Source organism: Falco cherrug, chromosome 8 (assembly GCF_023634085.1).
Source record: "Falco cherrug isolate bFalChe1 chromosome 8, bFalChe1.pri, whole genome shotgun sequence".
In the NCBI taxonomy this organism is placed as follows: Eukaryota; Metazoa; Chordata; class Aves; order Falconiformes; family Falconidae; genus Falco; species Falco cherrug.
The window spans coordinates 25,538,738-25,556,965 of record NC_073704.1 but is presented as its reverse complement, the minus strand read 5'-3'; the positions used below and the strand labels follow the sequence as shown (position 1 = coordinate 25,556,965).

The 18,228-nt window shown below is 64.4% G+C and overlaps 3 protein-coding genes across 5 annotated transcripts in view; 2 read left to right on the top strand and 1 right to left on the bottom strand.

Moving 5' to 3' along the window:
- SPEG (striated muscle enriched protein kinase) overlaps positions 1 to 4,367 on the top strand; it is a 38,045-nt gene extending 33,678 nt beyond the window's left edge. The window contains 12 exon segments of the mRNA XM_055718390.1: positions 2 to 77; positions 175 to 327; positions 402 to 518; positions 599 to 766; positions 1,044 to 1,166; positions 1,367 to 1,531; positions 1,722 to 2,400; positions 2,491 to 2,730; positions 2,803 to 3,026; positions 3,403 to 3,478; positions 3,717 to 3,866; positions 4,112 to 4,367. Of these exon segments, the coding sequence (XP_055574365.1) occupies positions 2 to 77; positions 175 to 327; positions 402 to 518; positions 599 to 766; positions 1,044 to 1,166; positions 1,367 to 1,531; positions 1,722 to 2,400; positions 2,491 to 2,730; positions 2,803 to 3,026; positions 3,403 to 3,478; positions 3,717 to 3,866; positions 4,112 to 4,319 (2,379 nt within the window). The 3' untranslated portion in view covers positions 4,320 to 4,367.
- Positions 4,368 to 6,924: 2,557 nt separating this feature from the next.
- On the top strand, positions 6,925 to 11,757 carry GMPPA (GDP-mannose pyrophosphorylase A). The gene is made up of 12 exons (XM_055718185.1): positions 6,925 to 7,072; positions 7,140 to 7,237; positions 7,312 to 7,415; positions 7,817 to 8,009; positions 8,169 to 8,228; positions 8,351 to 8,481; positions 9,234 to 9,368; positions 9,550 to 9,647; positions 9,785 to 9,831; positions 9,928 to 10,020; positions 10,112 to 10,280; positions 10,369 to 11,757. Exons 1-12 carry the CDS (start codon positions 7,030 to 7,032, stop codon positions 10,467 to 10,469), a joined length of 1,272 nt encoding a protein of 423 aa, XP_055574160.1. The 5' UTR covers positions 6,925 to 7,029; the 3' UTR covers positions 10,470 to 11,757.
- Positions 11,758 to 12,388: 631 nt separating this feature from the next.
- LOC102049368 (rac GTPase-activating protein 1-like) lies at positions 12,389 to 17,973 on the bottom strand. 3 transcript variants are annotated; one of them, XM_055718181.1, is made up of 16 exons: positions 17,174 to 17,366; positions 16,849 to 17,051; positions 16,628 to 16,764; positions 16,405 to 16,483; positions 16,184 to 16,237; positions 15,489 to 15,566; positions 15,007 to 15,121; positions 14,569 to 14,729; positions 14,182 to 14,343; positions 13,952 to 14,047; positions 13,679 to 13,880; positions 13,500 to 13,605; positions 13,238 to 13,370; positions 13,056 to 13,158; positions 12,827 to 12,941; positions 12,389 to 12,751 (listed from the first exon to the last, which is right to left on the bottom strand). In XM_055718181.1, the coding sequence occupies exons 1-16, from the start codon at positions 17,256 to 17,258 to the stop codon at positions 12,700 to 12,702; spliced, it is 1,881 nt and encodes a 626-aa protein (XP_055574156.1). In that variant the 5' UTR covers positions 17,259 to 17,366; the 3' UTR covers positions 12,389 to 12,699. The 3 variants fall into 3 exon arrangements, with proteins under 3 accessions (XP_055574156.1, XP_055574154.1, XP_055574155.1); XM_055718179.1 differs by having other exon boundaries at positions 15,007 to 15,124; positions 16,849 to 17,973; XM_055718180.1 differs by having other exon boundaries at positions 16,849 to 17,973.
- Positions 17,974 to 18,228: the final 255 nt, after the last annotated feature.

Sequence of the window (18,228 nt, the reverse complement as noted above, 5' to 3'; positions counted from 1 at the left end):
CCCCCCCCCAGCACCCGCACCCTCCTCTGAGTCCCTGCGTTCTGAGGGCAGCATTGGCTCCTCTGCCTCCACCAAAGGTGAGTGGTGAGGGGGGGTCCCACTGGCATCCCATGGCCCAGCCCAGGTCCAGCCGCCCTGGCCTGGCTCGCTCTCAGCCGCCCCGGGTGCCCGCAGGTGGAGGTGAGAGCCAGAAGCGGTCTCGCTGGGAGCGCTGGGGGCTCTCACGGAGCAAGAAGGAGAAGGTGGCCTCACAGCCCAGCATCCCAACCAGCCTGCTGCAGGAGGAGGGACCCGCTGCTGGCCGGCTACGTGCGCCCAGCGAGTCGGGTAGGTGCAGCCCCAGGACGGACGGTGGGTGTGCATCATTGCCCCAGCTTGACCTCCCCCTCTCTGCTTTCCAGATTTCCCCCCTGTTTTCCACATCAAGCTGAAGGACCAGGTGCTGCTGGAGGGCGAGGCACTGACCCTCTGCTGCCTGCCTGCCGGCAGCCCAACCCCCAGGATCCTCTGGATGAAAGGTGGGGGGCTGCCTGCACTGCCTCGGTGGGTGGGCTCTGGCGGGGCACAGTAGCATCCCTCTTCTCTGCTCCCCCCACAGACAAGAGGTCCCTGCAGCCAGACAATGTACTGAACATCATCTCCTGCAAGGATGGCCGGCAGATGCTCACCATTGCCAAGGTCTCCAGGAAGGATGCAGGGCTGTACGAGTGTGCAGCTGCCAACATCCTGGGCACGGCCATCAGCTCCTGCACACTGGCTGTGGCACGTAAGGAGAGGGGGGGGACACCTCAGGGGACAGAGGTGCTGCCTCACAGGGAGAGAGCATGTGCCAGGCACACACCCTAGGGCTGGAGACCAGTGCAGGTCACTTGGGCCCTGCTTTCCACATCTGCAAGAGACCGGAACTTTTGAGGGGGGATGGGCTGGTTTTGCACAGGCACTTCCAGCATCTCTGAGCCCATGTGTTGTGCTGCCCTTCTGCTGCAGCAGCTCTGCCCTGCCCCTGGCTGGGCACCCAGCCCACCCTGTCTGTCCACTCGCAGGGCTCCCAGGGCGGCCGGGCACCCCAGAGATCCCCCAGAAGTACAAGAACACGGTGCTGGTGCTGTGGAAGCCCGCGGAGAGCAAAGCCCCCTGCACTTACACACTGGAGCGCAGGCTGGATGGTATGTGGGGGCTGTCTCCTGTCCCCTGGGAGCTGCAGCCAGAAAGGTGGTCTTACCTGCAGACACAAAGCCAGGACAAAAATGGCCCAATGTCCTTGCTGTCCCCTGGGGCTTGGTGGGCTCCCAGGAGGGATGGGGGCCGGGGGGGCTGCCCCCTGCCCCTGATCTGCCCTGGCCTCACTTTGCCCCCACGCCGGCAGGGGAGCACGAATGGAAGATTGTCAGCACTGGCATCGCCGACTGCTACTTCAACGTGACAGAGCTGCCCCCTGGGAGCACTGCCAAGTTTCGGGTGGCCTGTGTCAACAAGGCCGGGCAGGGCCCCTACAGCACCCCCTCAGGGAAGGTGCACCTCGAGGCGGCAGGTGAGCCAGCCCTGTCCTGCAGGCTGTGGGGCAGCCATGGGGATGGCTGTGGGGCTGCAGCCTCTGGGATGCTCTGCGGGTCCTTGAGAACAGGGGATCTTCCCCCCAGGACTTTGGGGAACGGAGCGCCACTTGCACCCCACTCCTGGCTTATCCACACCTGGCTCATACCTGACTTTGTTCCCCACAGATGCCCGAGCTGCCCCAGCCAAGGACACCGCTGTCCCCACCGCTGTCCCTGAGAAGGTGGCTTCCAGCCGGTCAACCCAGACACCTGTGGTGCAGCTGGAGCCACCGGCCGCAGGAGCCCCCACCACCACGCCGCCCCACAAGCAGAAGGGAGCGGTGCAGAAGGCAGATGGGGCGGCAGAAGCAGATGTCCCCCTGGGGGCCCTCCAGCCCTCAGCACCCTGTGAAGAGGGTCCGCAGTCAGATCCCGAGCTCCCACCCAACATCACCGTTTGCGTGCCCCCTGAGCTGATGTTCACTCCCCCTCGGACTGTCGCTTCGCCCCACACGGACACCCCCACGCAAGGCTCCTCCACACCCCCTATGGACACAGCCCCTCTGCCCCAGGCTCTGTCTCCTTCCAAGGTTCCCCCTGTTTCCCCAGTGTCAACCACCCCCAGCTCAGCCCCCACACCGTCTCCCACCCCCAACGCTGCACCTGCACGGAAGATGCCCCCCTACATGGTCACCTCCTTTGTCTCCATGCCCCCTGCATCACCCCCTGCACAGGAGCTCCCGCCCACCACCCCAACCTCCAAGGAGTCCCCAGCTGAGAGCAGGGTCCCAGGGACAAAAGACAGCACAGCACTGCGGCAGGGTGTCCCCCAGAAGCCATACACCTTCCTGGATGAGAAGGCAAGGTGAGTAGCACTGGGACAGGACGCTCTGCTGGGGGCGTTCCGCATCCAGCATCCCATGCCAGGGATGCTGAGCGCTGCCCTGTGCCACAGGGGCCGTTTTGGGGTGATCAGGCTGTGCAAGGAGAACGCCACAGGGAAGCACTTCATGGCCAAGATTGTGCCCTACGAGGCGGAGCGGAAGCAGAGCGTACTGCAGGAGTATGAGATCCTCAAGGCGCTGCACCACGAGCGCATCATGGCCCTGCATGAGGCGTACATCACCCCCCGCTACCTGGTGCTCATCTGCGAGAACTGCGCCGGCAAGGAGATCCTCTACAGCATTGTGGACAGGTACAGGTGGGCGTGGGGCCACTGGGGATGGCTGCTGGCATAGGGCCACCTGCTGATGCCACCTGCCCTCAGATTTCGCTACTCAGAGGATGATGTGGTGAGCTACGTGCTGCAGCTCCTGCAGGGCCTCGAGTATCTGCACAGCCGCCGCATCGTGCACCTCGACATCAAGCCGGATAACATCGTCATCTCAGGCATGAATGCCCTCAAGATCATCGATTTTGGCAGTGCCCAGACCTACAACCCCCTCGTGCTGCGGCAGCTGGGGCGGCGTGTTGGCACCCTGGAGTACATGTGTAAGTGGGGCACCAGGGATGTGGTAGCATGGGGACAGGCACAGATCTGGGCACACTTGTGCCCAGGGTGTGCATGCATGTGTGCCCGTGCACTGTGGGGCTTGGGAATGGGGAGGAGTTGAGGTACCCTTGGGGAAGCTAGGGGGTCTTCGGGATGCTGGAGGTGTCTGCTGAGGGTTTCTGTAGGGTTGCTGTGCTCAGTGAGAGAGTTTGGGTGCTGTGGGGCAGCTGGGGTGTACTTGGAGGTGCTGGGCTCTGTCAGGGTATTGGGGTGTCAGGGAGGGGTGCTGGAGGGTGCAGTGGTGGGGTGCTGGTGATGCTGCGGGTGCTGGTGATGCTGTAGGTGCATATGACAGACATGGTTCTCTGCCCACAGCACCTGAGGTGGTGAAGGGGGACCCAGTGGGCTCTGCAGCAGATGTCTGGGGTGTTGGCGTCCTCACCTACATCATGTAAGAGAAGGGGCTGGTGGGACAAGCACCCTGAGGTGTAGTAAGCCTTGCCCAGGTCTTGGTGCCGTGGGGGACACCAGGCTGATGTGGACTGGGGGATGCTGTAGCCCTGCAGACCTTTCCCAGCTGGATGTGGGGATGGAGACACCCTGGGCGGTGTGGCTGTCCCAAACCAGGGACAGGTGGGTGCTCTCCCACCACAGTCTCCGAGCATGTGCCACCCCCTCCACCCTTGCAGGCTCAGTGGGCGGTCGCCATTCTTCGAATTGGACCCCATTGAGACAGAGAACCGCATCCTGGCAGGGCGCTTTGATGCCTTCAAGCTGTACCCCAATGTCTCACAGAGTGCTGCCCTCTTCATCCGCAAGGTCCTTGCTGTCCACCCCTGGTGAGTGCCCAGTCCAGCCAGTGAGGACGCACGGCCCCACACTGCACTTGCAACTGGGCCAGGCAAGCAGCTCCCTGCCCCACGGGGCCCCTCCAGACATCATCAGTGGGACCCTGGGGTCCACCCTTGCTGCCAGAGAGGGCTGGGAGCCTGGGTCTTGCAGGGCAGGGATGGCGGCTGGGTTTGGGGGGTGCAGCAGTGGTGGGCACCCTGTGGCCCCTGACGTGAAACTGCCCTTAACCCAGGAGTCGCCCCACGGTGAAGGACTGCTTTGCCAACACCTGGCTCCAGGATGCCTACCTGATGAAGCTGCGCCGCCAGACCCTGACCTTCACCACCAACCGCCTCAAGGAGTTCCTGGTGGAGCACCAGCGGCGCCGCGGCGAGGCCGTCACCAAGCACAAGGTCTTACTCCGCTCCTACCAGGGCGGTCAGCCACCGGGGCCGCAGTAGCCGGTGCCTTGGCCATGGCCGCAAGGGGCCGAGGAGCCAGAGGAACATTCCAGGGGCCATGGGACAGGGTGGCCGAGGAGGAGCCAGGACGTGTTGGGATGAGCCCATGGACCTCACGTGCCGCTGCCAGGGATGCTGGCGGCCGGCATCATTTTGGCGGTGCTGATGGAAAGGGGAGGTGTGGCCCCCGCTGGGCCAGCAGTGGGGTCTGGCAGCAGGCAGGCGACAGGAAGCCTTGCTGTGAGGAATGAAGAACGTGGCAGAGGGTCAGAAGAAGGATGGGATGGGGATGGGGGGCAAGAGAAGCTCCAGGTGGGAGCGGGAGAGCTGCCAGCATGCCGGCCAGCCCTGGCATTGTGGGTCCTGTCAGCCGTGTGCCTTATGCCGCAGCCTGCAGCTGACCCCGGCCATGGCATGGGGGTCCCTGCATGGCCCTAGGGGTGCATACCAGTGCCCAAGGACTGAGGCTGCTCTAGTGGTTCCTGCAGAGAGGGGTCCACCCACAGCCCCCTGCCCTGCTGCGGCCCTCCACCAGCCGGCACAACCCTGGTCCTCACGGCTGGGAGTGGGGGCCACCAGCCCCCCCTTCCACTCCTCCCAGCCCTGGTCCTGGCAAGCGGGTTTGCAGCCCCAGGACCGATGCCGGTGCCTTCCCTGGGGCTGTCGGCTGCGCTCCACACCAGGGTGGGAGGCTGGCCAGCACCCCCTCTTTGCAGGGGGGACCCACGTGCGATGCACACCTCCTGCACCTGCTCAGGCCCACGCTGCTTGTACTCTGCCGCCCGGCTCTGGCCCTCGCCCTGTGCCCCACCACCATCCCACTCACCTGTCCCCAGACTGCCCCCCCAGCACCTCCCCCCTGTCCCCCCCGGTGCCAAGGCACAGCCTCACAGGTGCCTTGCTGAGCCCTGCATCCCCTCCCCAGCCGGTGGCAGGATGCTCCGGTGTGTCCGAGGTGCCCTGCGCTGGGGAACGGGAGCAGCGGTTGGGCACCCACCTTCCAGATGCTGCTGTAGCAATAGGGCTTTATTTATTAACTGTTGGGAGAAGGCATCTGCCCATCCCTGCCCCCTTCCCCTCCCCTCTGCCGGGCTCCAGAGTTGCCAGCGTCCCCCTGGTTTGGAGCAAGCAATGTGCCAGAGCAGCAATAAAGACCCTGAGCAGCCGGTCCTGTCTCCGTGCCTCGCTGGGAGGGCATGAGGGGGTGGGCAGAGCAGCCCCCCGGGCACCTTGGCAGACTCCTGTCCCAAAATCCAGAGACCCAAAGCCAGGAAGGCTTCCAGGTGGGGCCGGGCTGGCGAAGGGTGTCGGAAACTTGGGGAAGGAGCCAGGAAAGCTGCAAAGCGCCGGGGTGGGTGTAGCGGGGTGGCTCACGGGGCACTGTCGTCATGGAGCAAAAATACCGGGTGCTGGCAGGCCCAGCGGTGGCACGGCCAGCAGGGCACCGGCACCGGGCTCCTGCCAGGGACACAGTGGGTGCAGGTGAGGGGCACCCCGCGGCACAGACCTGCCACCCGGCTATAAATACCCGCTGCCCATAAGAGGCTGGGCTGGCAGTGCTGGCAGGGGCTGCTCTGGTTACAGCCCAGCCTGTCCCTCCCCGAGCAGCACCCACCGGCCCCTGGGTGCACCCCCTACCCGTGTCCCGCGTGCATGCACCGCCGTGCATGGGCACACACGTCATGACTTGTGCCTACGGGCTGCCACGCTCCCACCCACCCTGACACAGGCGCACAGGCCCGTGCACACACACAGGCGCACAGCACCGTGCAGCCTGTCCCACACCCATGTGCCTGAGCACATACCACAGGCCACGGTGTCCCCGCCGTGCACGCCAACGCACCCCGCCCTTCTATAAACACACCCACTTACACGCACCAGGGCATGTGCACATGCATGGCGGCTCTGCTACATGCTCATACTGATGCTCCCCTATGCACAGCCACACACGGAGCCGCTCCCTTGCGCATATGCACACACGCATGCGTGCACAGGCAACCAAGTCCCTGCACAGCTGCTCCTTTGTGTGCCTGCCACGTGCATGTGGCTGCTCCCTTGCAGCTGCACACTGCCGCTCCCTTGCACAAGTACACTGCCACTCCTGGGCACTGCTGCTCCGTTGCACGCACACCAGTGCTCCCCTGCATGCGCGCACTGCCGCTTCCCTGCACGTGCACTAGTGCTCCCTTGCGTGCGTGCATGTCACTCCTTGGCACGTGCACCAGTGTTCCCTTGCATGCGCACACCGCTGCTCCCTTGCACGCGCACTGCCGCTTCCTTGCATGCGCACATCGCTGCTTCCTTGCACGCACACCAGTGCTCCCTTGCATGTGCACACCGCCGCTTGCTTGCACGCGCACGTCGCTCCTTGGCACGCGCACCAGTGCTCCCTTGCACGCGCACCGCCACGCACCCGCCACGCGCCCGGCCGCCGCTCTGCACGCGCACGACTGCTCGGCCCGCACACGCGCACACCGCCGCCCCTGTGCACGCGCGCAGCCCGGCCTCGCGCGCCCGCCGTCGGCCACGCGCAGGCGCGTCCCCCTCCCGCCGCCGCCGCCGCGCCCCCTGGCGGCCGCCCGCAGCAGCGCCGCGCGGCGCGGTGGCGCAGCGTCAGCCCCGCGCAGCTGACGTGTCGCAGCGCCGAGTGCGGAAGCGGCGGCGGGACCGGGCCGAGCGGGGGCCGGCGGGGCGGCGGAGCGGGGCCGCCATGCCGCTGAAGGCGGTCATCCTCATCGGCGGCCCGCAGAAGGGTAAGTGCGGCGGGGCCGCGGGGCGCCACCCCGCGCCGGGCCCCGCCGACCGCGCTCCGCTCCGCAGGGACCCGGTTCCGGCCGCTGTCCTTCGAGGTGCCCAAGCCGCTGTTCCCCGTGGCCGGGGTGCCCATGGTGCAGCACCACATCGAGGCCTGCGCCAAGGTACGGGGGGCCGGGGGCGGGGGGCTGGGGCCCGGGGCCGCGCTGCCCGCACTGCCCCCTCCGTCCGTCCCCAGGTGCCCGGCATGAAGGAGATCCTGCTGATGGGCTTCTACCAGCCCCACGAGGCCCTCAGCCGCTTCCTGGTGTCGGCGCAGCAGGAGTTCAAGATCCCCATCAGGTGGGCGGCAGCCCTCGCACCCCCGGGGTACCCGCGGGGGCCCAGCCCGCCCCCCCCGGGCTGGCAGCCTCCGGCCACCACCTGGCCGATGGGCGGGTGGGCCCTGTCCCGCCGTGGATGGGCACAGCTGTGCTCCCGCGTTCCTCCTGGCACATTTCCCTTGCCCTGCGCCCTGCCCTGGCTGGTTCCTGCTCCGGAGACGCCTCTCCAGCGCAGCTCCAAGCACACCTCCGAGCACACCGCGACCTCCTTCCCCTGTGCCCACAGCTACGTGAGCCCCGGCTCTGCGTGGCAGGATTATGGCTCTCCAGCCCCTGCCAGCCGTTCCCTGCCCTGCCGCCGGCTGGTGCCACCAGACACCCGCTCCCCTAAGTCCTCGCTTCTCCCTGCTTGGCTCGCAGGTATCTCCAGGAGTACGCGGCACTGGGCACTGGTGGTGGAATCTATCACTTTCGAGACCAGATCCTCTCAGGTGGTGCTGAGGCCTTCTTTGTCCTCAACGCAGACGTGTGCTCAGAGTTCCCCTTGCAGGAGATGCTGGAGTTCTGGCAGCGGCACGGGGATGCGCAGAGCTTTGTCATTCTGGGTACCACAGTGAGTGGCAGTGCTGGGGAACAGAGGAGCAGCGGTGCTTTACCATGGGCTTGTCTAGAAACCAGCAGCTCCTATGGTGGATGGGGCCCTGGGTGTGAGCTCTGGGTCTCATCTACGTGCCTGCTGCACTACCATTGCTAACATGTCCTCACTCTGCAGGCCAACAGGACGCAGGCACTGAATTATGGCTGTATCGTGGCGAATGTGGACACGCAGGAGGTACTAGAGGGCCTTGGGGAGCCAGGCATGGCATGGATGCGTGTTCCCAGTGTGCCACAGAGGGCGTGATGCCAGGTGTGGGGGCTGTACCCTGAAACTCATGTCTCTTCCCTCGCCTCCAGGTCCAGCACTACGTGGAGAAGCCCAGCACGTTTGTCAGTGAGATCATTAACTGTGGCATCTACCTGTTCACACCTGCCATCTTCCAGCACATTGGCGAGGTCTTCCAGAGGAACCAGCAGGAGCTAGTGCTGTGAGTGCCTCTCTCTGTCCCGCATCCCGCCCACCTCACTGCTTCCTGGGGCTGCAGTGGCACGCTCATCCTCCATTCTTTATTTATCTTCTCTCTTCCTCTGCCATCACTCACTTGTTTCCTGGTCCTGCACCAGCTGTCCTTACCTTGGGTAAGTCTCCCTCTGTGTCTGCCCTGGCTGTTCTTCGGGCTGGATCATCACTAGTGGTAATGCATGCTTTCCTCTGCTCCAGGCTGCTCTGCAAGGCTGCTCTCCCCTCTGCTCCCCTCCTGGCTAGCTTGAGACTCCCCCTCTTGCATCCTCTCCTCCCACCCCATTCTCATTCAGCTCCAGACAAGGGGCTGAACAAGCCTTTCACTTGGGAATGCTCTGCTCCCCCCTCCAGTTCTCTGCACCAGCTAGTCTGTCACCTGACATCTCTGCCACCACCCAAGCAAAAATCCAGCTGTGCAGGGCCCTGGAATGGGGGCAGGATCTGTTGCATATACACCCACTTGGACTGGGTGGGACTCTTGCACCATCAACTTCTGGCTCAGAGTTTATTGTAGATGGCAGAGCCCCATCCCTCTGCTGCTCTGGGGCTCAGGAGGCCTAGCCTGACAGGTAGGGCTGTCCCCACCTTTGGGGAGAAGCGCATGGTTAGATAGGAATCTAGGATCAGCAGAGGTCCCAGATGTGGGGAGGGTAGCTTCTGGGGTCCCTGGTTGAGGCCGTAACTGGAGTGGGTGCCTAACAGACCTCTCACTTGCAGAGAGGAGAGCTCCAATGGCTGGCAGCGTGCAGAAGTGATCCGGCTAGAGCAGGATGTTTTCACAGCACTGGCTGGGAGCGGCAAACTCTACGTCTACAAAACCGATGGCTTCTGGAGCCAGATCAAGTCAGCTGGGTAAGGGCTGGGGCTAGTGGTGGTGCAAGTGGGAGCATGTAGCAGTCTGTACCAGGGGTGGGAGAAGAGGATGCCCAGGCAAGGCCCTGGGGGTGGGTGGGTAGGGGGGTGCTGAATTCAGACCATTCTCTGTCCCAGTAGATGCCAGAGAGGTGATAATCTTTTGCTTTTCCTCCCCCAGCTCTGCTATTTATGCCAGTCGTCTTTACCTGAACCAGTACAGTAAAAGCCACCCAGAGAGGCTGGCCCAGAACAAACCTGGAGGCCCTATCATCCAAGGTACCTCTCTGACATCCCCTACCACCTTGGGGGCTTCCTGGCAGAGGCAGTGGGACCCATGGGCAGGACCTCCCCACATCTGAGAGGCAGGTGCTCCTGTGGGGTGCCTCCCCTGATGCAGCTGCCTTGTGTTGCAGGGAATGTGTACATCCACCCGACGGCCTCCATCGACAGCACTGCAGTGGTGAGTGCAGCCCTGGGGGCCCCACAGCAGGGTGATGCCTGCAGGTGCTGAGGGCACCATTGTCCTTGACCTCGTTTCCTCCCTCTGTCCTCACAGCTGGGCCCCAATGTCTCCATTGGAGAGGGGGTGACAGTGGGAGCTGGTGTACGTGTGCGAGAGTCCATTGTCCTGCACGGTGCCTCACTTCACGTAAGTATGGTTAGCCTGAGGAGGCAGGTGTCAACTTGCACCCCTTGCGGGGAGGCAGAAGTACCCTTCATACCCCTTTCTTCTGTCCCAGGACCACACTTGCGTCCTCAATACCATTGTGGGCTGGGACAGCACTATCGGGCGCTGGGCCCGGGTTGAAGGAACCCCCAGTGACCCCAACCCCAACGATCCCTATGCCAAGATTGACAGCGAGACCCTTTTTCGGGATGGGCGCCTCACACCATCCATCACAATCCTGGGTATGTCCCACCAGCACCCAGCTGCCCCAGCCCCACACCCTGAGGCAGTCTTTCACCTCCTGCTAACCCCCTCGTGCTCTCCTCACAGGCTGCAGCGTCACCATCCCTGCTGAGGTTGTTATTCTCAATTCCATCGTCCTTCCTCACAAGGAGCTGAGCCGCAGCTACAAAAACCAGATTATCCTGTGATCATCAGGTTAATCCTGCACCAGCCACCCACAGCAAAAGCCCAGGCTGAGGCTTCGTCTCCTGGGAGGTTTGCAGTTAGGGTTAGGTGCAATCCAGGAGCCCTGCAAGTGCCTGACTCCTACTCCAGACTGACATTAAAGCTGGTGAGCATCAGCCTCGTGTGCTGCTTCTCTTGCAGCCCAGGGACCGACCCTGGGGCAGGGTGAAGGCTTCAGGGACAGCATATGGCCCTGGCATCAGCCTGTGTGCCTGCGCAGGGAGCCCTGAACTGAGGCTGTTGAGGGAGCACTTGCTGCCTGCAGCACCTTGGGTCCAGCTTCGAGTGTTTCTCCACCAAAGGGTGCTACCAGCACAGTCTTGGAACCTCTAGCCAGGTTCTCCCTGCATCACTTGCTTTCTGCAACTCCCTGGAAGGTGTTGGCCCACCTCAGAGGCCAGGGAGCTTTGAATCGGCCTATCCTGCACAGGCAGCTCACCCTGCAGGAGCTGGTTGTGAGGATCCCTATTTCAGCAGCGTGATTGCAACAGCCTGAGCTGGGCTTCTGCCTGCTGCTGGGAAAACAGGGCAGCACCAGCCTGTCCTAAGGGCACTGGCACAAGAGCCAGGTTGGACAGGCAAGCTGCTGGCCCTGGAGGGAGCTGCAAAACCACACCTTCCCCCAGCATCACCTCTGCCCCTAAGGGCTCACAGTACAGGGGAGCTGCCAGCCAGCCTTGTTGAGCCTGCTGCAGTCAGGCCAAGACCTGCACAGGGTGCCTAGGCAGGGCTCAGGGTGACGGCAGCAGGCCCCTGCCACGCTGGTGGGCCAACAGCCTTCTCTTCACCAGCATGGGTGTAGCTTGGGTGGTATGCTGCATGTCTCCCCTTGCACCAGCCACATCCACAGGGCACCAGAGCAATCAACTTACACATGTAAGAGACCTACTATCTTGCTCAGTCTCAAAAAAACCCCCCTTTTTATTGAAGGCTGCTCCTTGCTGATACTGCCACAGTCTATGGTAACCAACACTGGCCTTTATCCGCTTACCTCCCCATCTTTGCCTCTGGTTTTGGAGCTCTGTGCTAAAGCCCTGCGGTCCACCGAGGGCCCCACCACTCCTTTCACCTTCAGTGAGGCACCGCATTAGGGATTCTCCATGCATCCAGTACCACCCCAGCCTGATGGATTTGCAGTAAATCCTTGCTCCTAGCCTTGTGCCTTCCTGTGCCAGTTCTTCTGTGGTCCTGGGCGGGGATTAGCTGTTCCCTGGCTTTAAGCACATTAAACTCCTTCAGTTTTGCCTCTGCCTTGGATGTGCTAATTTCCTTGCCCACTGGTGAACACCCCTGCACTGGGGGAAACAACTAAAGTACTTTCTTTCAGGATTGTACGTGAATTTTCTTCTGTGCCCCACCACCTCTGACCTGACTTTTAGTGTGGACAAAGGTTTCTCGGCTGCTGGGCTGCTTAGCCCTTGTTGTGTAATGCCCCTTCTCCCTAGGTGCCCCTTGTAGTGGCTGTCCCTTGTGCAGAGTTATCTGGGGAACAAGTCCTTTCTGGGCTCTTGCTCCATTACAGCCTCACCCAGCTTCCCCCTCTTGGGGGGAGAGCACTGTGCATCCAGCCCTGCTTGGGCTTCACAGCTCCAGTGCCAGGGCTGGAGGGGAGGAAAGAGTTAAAGGGGCTTCCACCGAGGTGCCAGGAAGTCTGGAAACGGTCTAAGGTTGTTCTGCCCTGAGCAGCAGCAGCTCTGATTAGTTGAGGCCAACATCTGGGCTGAAAGAGGGGCCTCCCGAATGCTGGCTCCAGGGCAGGGAGAGGAGGACTTCAGCTAGGGCTGGGGGCGGGGGGCTCTGCTTTGCCCTCCCCCTCTCTGCCCAGCAAAAGCAGGGGATTTGGGAAAGTACTGCTCACCTTGCTGTCAGTACAGCTCTTGACTGCTGCCCAGCCAGGCTTCATCATGCCAGTGAGCCCCAAAACCTGGCACCTGGCAGCAGGAGGGGGGGACAGACAGCAGCCACAGCCAGGCTTGGTTTACTGCAAACATTTAATACAAACTAGGCTGTAAGTACAATGCAGTGTCGCCACCGCGGCGGCTGGGCAGAGACAGCCCTGCTCCACCATCACTGGGGAAGCAAAGCAGGGCCTGGAGCTCAGCACCACCAGTCCACAGGCAGCTAGCTACCTGGTCCTGCAGGCTTCGCTCCTCTGGTGCCAGCTCCACGCCCCCAGGGAGCCACTGCTGCAGGCTACACCAGAGAAGGGAAGAACCGGCCCACCTTCTTCGGGGCTGGCCCCTGCCTGCGTGGGGAGAGAGATGAGTCAGGGGTGCAAAGCAAGCTCCCCTGCCCCCCCCCCCCCCCCAGCAGCACTCACTGGGGCTGGACGGCCGTGCCCATGCAGCTCCGTAGGGTGCCAGGGAGGCAGCAGGTGCTGGCTGGGCTCAGCTGGCCTGGCTTGGGCTCAGAGGCAGTGGTGGGGCAGAATGGCTCTGCAGGACAGAGTGATGGGCTGGCTATCACACCCCAGCCCAGCTGCAGGCACCCAGGACCCTTCGGCAGCCACAGGGCAAGGGCAGGGAGGGGTCAAGGTTCCTGTGCCTCACCACGATCGTCCCCCGGCACTAGCGTCTGCACAGGGTTCTCCTTCTCCATCCCCACAAAGCCTCTCCAGAAGTCGGGTGGTAGAGCGAGGAGCCGAGCCACCACCTGGGCAGGGAGGGATGGAGGATGGGGATTGCTGGCAGCACTCGGGGTACACACCCCATGCCTCTGTGACCCCCCTCACCTTGCACTGCCGCGGTGTGTCCTCCATGATGGCGAGTGGTGTGGGGTTGGCTGAGCCATGTCCCACCAGTGTGGGACCAAACACACGGGACAGGTTGAGCACGTCCATCTTGCAGTCAGGGCTGTGTGACACCCTGCGAGGTGGGACAATGTGAGCCAAGGGGCCTTTCAGCCCACCTTCCCTGCTCTGGGGCACAGAGCCCGGGCAAGGGGCAGAGCGCCAGGAGATGGGGACAGACCCCATGCTAGGATGAGCTCCTCACCTGAGCAGGTGCAGCATGAGGAAAGCCAGGGTGTCCCTGTTGGCTGGGGGCAGCTTGCTCACCATGTGGCGCAGGGCTGTGCCACAGGCAGCATCATCCGGGATGTCTGTGGTAGCACCAGGGAGCTGTGTTAGGGGAGGAGCAGCCCCTTCCCCCCCCACCTCAGGACCCCTGCTCACCAGCAGCCTGAAGGAAGGCAGGATGGAGGCTGAAGGTGACCAGTGGCTCCTTGAGCCCCCGCAGAAAGTCCTTGAGCACCCCGCATACCACGTGGATGTCAGCCACGCTGCTGAGGGCAGGCAGCGTGCCCCCAGCTCGCAGCAGCCTCCGCTTCCACTCCCGCACCTGCTGCTCTGCGCCTGGCACCCGGTACAGCCCTGTCTGGGGCACAGGAAGAGGGGCTTAGTCCTGGAGGGACCCTGCCATCACTGCCCCCACTGCCCTGGGCCTACCTCTGTCAAGCCTCGCGTCTCCACCTCAGTCACACACTGCACCACCAGCGTGGGCACCAGGGGTGGTGTCAGGGGGGCAAAGTCTGCCAGCACACCCTGGGGAGGACAACAGTGACCTGGTCTGTGCCCGCTGCCCAGCCCTGCGGGCAGAGCCCCAGCAATCCAGCTGACAGCCCAGCAGCCCTACAGGGACACGGAGCAGCCCCCAAGCACCACTGTGTCCCACTCACCTCACAGGGCCAGGCGTGGCGGTAAGGCTGGGGCGTGCAGGCGATGGGGCACTGCTCCCGGCACTTGGGGTGCAGCAGCAGCTGGCACTGGCGGCACTTGATGACAGCCCTACCAAAGCGGATACGGGAGCCACAGACACCACATGGCTCCGGACGGATCACCTGGAGAGGGCGAGCAGGGTCAGGAGCCCCCTTTCTTGCAGATACCACTCCACCTCCCCCAAACCAGCCCCCACTGCCTCCATCCATCCCCCATGCAGGCAGAGCTGGGGTGAAGGGGATGAAGGAGAGCTTTGCGCCCCTCCACCCCCACGCCAGAACAACTCCCTCTGCCCAGCTCCTTTTTCCATAGCAGCTAAAAGGAGGGAGACACGCTGGGACACACACCGTTTTGGAGGTGAATTGGTGCTGGGGTGGCGGGAGGCCCTGTGGAGGTAAGGGGAACGAGGCTGGCACTGGCTGTCCCACAGAGCTGCCTTTGGCATGGCTCTCCCGCCCCAGGGCACGGCTGCCCGGATCCTTGCTGGTGTCCCACACAGTGGTCAGCTCTGCAGAGAGAGGAGGCAGTCAAGGGGACCCTGAAAGGCAAACTGGCCCAGCTACTGGCTGGGACATGGGAAGGCTTCCCACCCCGCAGGGAGCCCTGTGGCATCCCAGCTAGGCTGGGACAATGGCATTTGGCATGTCCAGAGGACCCTAGTACCCCCACAGTGGGGACAAGCATCCCCCAGCAGATCCCCTCCCTCCCCGGCGACGATGGCAGCACAAGGCTGGTCCCACACCACCACACCATCCACAAGCCCCCTCCTCAGCCCTTCCCATGACCTGCATGTGTGGAGACACGATGTCCCTGGCGAGAGCGGCGGCATGGCAGCGGAGCAGCAGGCAGGAGGCTGTCAGCAGGGACCTCGGCAGGAGGGGGCACGGGGGGTACACTCACCTGCTGAAATGGGGGGCAGTAAGAACATGCCTGGCTACAGTCCCATGGTGCTTCAACATCTTCCCACAAGCTCTGCTCTGCCCGCTCCCTGTCCCTGAGGTCCTGCACAGCCTGGGATGCTGTCACCATGGGTATGGGGGGATACAGGCTGCAGGCCACCGGTCCAGCACAGAGAGGGACGCTGTCCCCACCAGGACCAGGGTGATACAGGCTGGAGAGCACAGGCACCCAGAGGAGACAACTGAGCATCTCCAGATCCCACAGCACCCACAGACCTGCAGGCCTGAAGGCTGCAGCATTGCCTTCTGACACCAGGGTAGCCCATACACCGCATCCCTGCACAAGGTATGCTGGGGTCTCTACTCACAGTGTTGTGGGGTGCCACGGAAGAACGGTGCCGCTTTGCCACCACTACAGGGCCAATCTGAGGGGCCAGGGACACACGCTGGGAACAAAGAAGATGGGGTGAAGGGTAGGCAGAGACCTCCTCCTGGACTCTGCCCCACATCCCAGAGCGCCCAAGCCAACCGGTCTCAGTTCCGCCAAAGGTCCCAGTCTCACCCTGCCTCCCAGCATTGCCTGCCCCACATCTGGCACCATGGAGAACCCAGGCTCCCCACTTGGGTCAGAGTCAGCCCAAGGGCTGGGGGAGGCCAGGCCTGCAATGCAGAGGTGTGAGTGGAGCAGGGTGTGGGATGCCTGCACATGGGGATGAATTATTGAGGAGCCCAGCTAGGCCACAGTGGAGGGTAATGGAGTTTCTATTGATCGCGGAAGGTTTGCTGAGAGACTATGCTCCCAGCACAGCATCAATAAATTAAACCCCCTGCCAGGCTCCTTGCAACCTCCTGTGCTGAGATGGAGAAGTATCTGGGTATCCTAACCCTGCGTGACCCAGGGCCAGCACCCCAGCCTGGGCCGCATGCTGGGACCTGTGCGGGCAGAGGGTCCCGCAGGCACAGTGCAGGAGAGCAGAGAGGACCTAGGGGAACCTCACCCATGGAGGGGCAGGGACCCCACCGCAGCACCCAGGACTGCCCCATCCCAGCATTTCCCTCATACCTGCCTCTCCTGGGCTTTGCGCTTCAGGGTCCGCACCACCGTCATATCAACACCCTGAAAGGCAGCAGGGAGGCTGGGGGCTGGCAGGGCCAGGGGCATCCCCAGCATCTGTCTGGCTCCGATGGCAGACCAGGGCAGCCCACCCCTAACCATGGCCATGCAAAGGGGCTTCCCCACACACACACAAATGGGGCAAAACTCCCAGCAGGGTCGCTCCTTACCACATCATCCTCAGTGCAGTCATAGCTGATGTCCGAGTGGGACAGGAGGGACTGGCACGACTCATCCACTACAGATGACCTGGGGAGCAAGCTGGGGGTCAGCCCAGCTGGGGCAACCCCTGCCCCAGCCAGCACCTGCTCACACAGCTGCTGCTGGCAGAGCTGAGGGAGAGCAGGGCACAGCCGAGCCCAGGGCTGCCCGAGGACCACCCGCCCCACTCACCTCCTGCCCTGTGCCAGGGCCACCCCGAGGCACCGGCCGGCCAGGGTGCTGAGGACAGAGCACTGCTCCCCACTCAGCACCCCGCTGCCCCATGGCTCCCGCATCAGGATCTCAAAGACCAGCTGAAGTTTGCGCTCCTGCAAGCGAAACAGGGCAGCAGTGAGCAGGTTGGGGTCCCCGCAGCCAGCCCCAGCGGGTAGCCCTGCAGCCAGCCCCCGGACCTGCTTCTCCAGCTCAGCCTCTGCACGGTGCCGCTTCTTCATCTCCACCTCCACCTGCTTGCGGGCGTGCTTGAGCTTCACCTCCAGCGCCGCCCGCTCGGCCTCCACCCGCGCCAGCTGCTCGCGGGCCCGCCGCCCGTCCTGCTCCAGGCAGCAGCATCGCTGGCGCGTCGCCTCGAAGCACTGAGCAATCTGGATGTAGTCTGGGGACAGCACGAGTGGGTGGCCAGGCGGGCCGGGAGCCAGCCCCCCGCTCCCCCAGCCCCCACGGGCAGCATTGCGGGGGTGCTCGGGGTGCCCGGGCCGAGAGGCTGCGCGCACCCACCTTCCTCCGCGCCGCCGCCGAGCTCCAGCAGCTGCAGCGCCCGCTCCAGCCGGGCCAGGAGCCGCCCGCAGCGCTGCCGTAGCATCCCGCCGCCGTGGGACAGGATGGGACCCCCGCAGCCAGGCGGGACGGTCCCCCCGCTTCCCACCCCTCCCGGGCACCCCCAACGCCCGCCGCCGGGGCCCGCCGCGCGCACCCGGGACGGCGCAGGCTCCGGGGGCGAGGGGCCCTCCCGGCCGGCCTATGTGGGCCGGGGGCCGGGGTGGAGCCCGTCCCGGCTCCGCCTCCGCCTCTAGCCGCCACCGGAGCCCGACCCGCCGCCCCGACGGTTGCCGGCGCGGGGGAGCCCTCCGGGAGCCTCGGGCGCGGGGTGCCCCGGGTGCGGGGCGGCAGTGCTGGCTGCGGGGGTTCAGGGCGAGAGCCCGGGGCAGGGTGGGGGGGTCACCTTTGGGGAGGGGGTGCCCAGGCACCGGGGATACCTGATGGGAGCACTTGAGGGGTGCAGGCGCAGCGGGTGCGGGGTGCTGTAGGGGTGCGGGGCCTTCGGGCGGGATGCCCGGGCGTGGGGTGCGCTGGGTGGTGCAGGGGTGCGGGGACGGCAGGGAGCTGGCTGCGACAGCGCTGCCCCCAGCCCCGCTCCGCAGGAGCGGCGTGGGTGGGAGCCGGAGGAGCGGGTGTCCTTGTCCGCTGTCCCCCACCGCTGCGCCCCGCATGCAAAGCGGCTGGCGGCGGGCGGGGGCGGTGGGGAACCCCCGCACCGGGGCTCCCGGCTGGGTCCGTGTCCTGCAGATGGAGCCACCTCCCCGCTTCAAAGCCCGGCCGCTGCCAGGCTGCTGTGCCCCCCGGGCTCCCCGACCCAGGGGCTTCCCGGCGCAGCCCCCAGGCCCGGGCCCCCTCCCTGCTGCAGCCCCAGGCCCTGGGGGCCCTGCGTTCCCGCGGGGGCTCCGGCAGCTCCCCCTCTCCGCTGCCTGCCCCGACCTGCTGCGAATACCGAGAATAGCAGAGGGGCTGGCGGCAGGGCTGGGCACGCAAGCCCCTGCACGCACCCCCACACC

Coding starts and splice junctions, on each gene's coding strand:
- GMPPA (XM_055718185.1), top strand. CDS start 7,030: ATGCCGCTGAAGGCGGTCATCCTCATCGGCGGCCCGCAGAAGG. Junction 7,416..7,816: donor GAGTTCAAGATCCCCATCAG/GTGGGCGGCAGC, acceptor CTTGGCTCGCAG/GTATCTCCAGGAGTACGCGG. Junction 8,229..8,350: donor CGAATGTGGACACGCAGGAG/GTACTAGAGGGC, acceptor CCTCGCCTCCAG/GTCCAGCACTACGTGGAGAA.
- LOC102049368 (XM_055718179.1), bottom strand. CDS start 17,886: ATGCGGGGCGCAGCGGTGGGGGACAGCGGACAAGGACACCCGCTCCTC. Junction 16,238..16,404: donor ACTGCACTGAGGATGATGTG/GTAAGGAGCGAC, acceptor GCTGCCTTTCAG/GGTGTTGATATGACGGTGGT. Junction 12,942..13,055: donor AGTGCCGGGGGACGATCGTG/GTGAGGCACAGG, acceptor TCTGTCCTGCAG/AGCCATTCTGCCCCACCACT.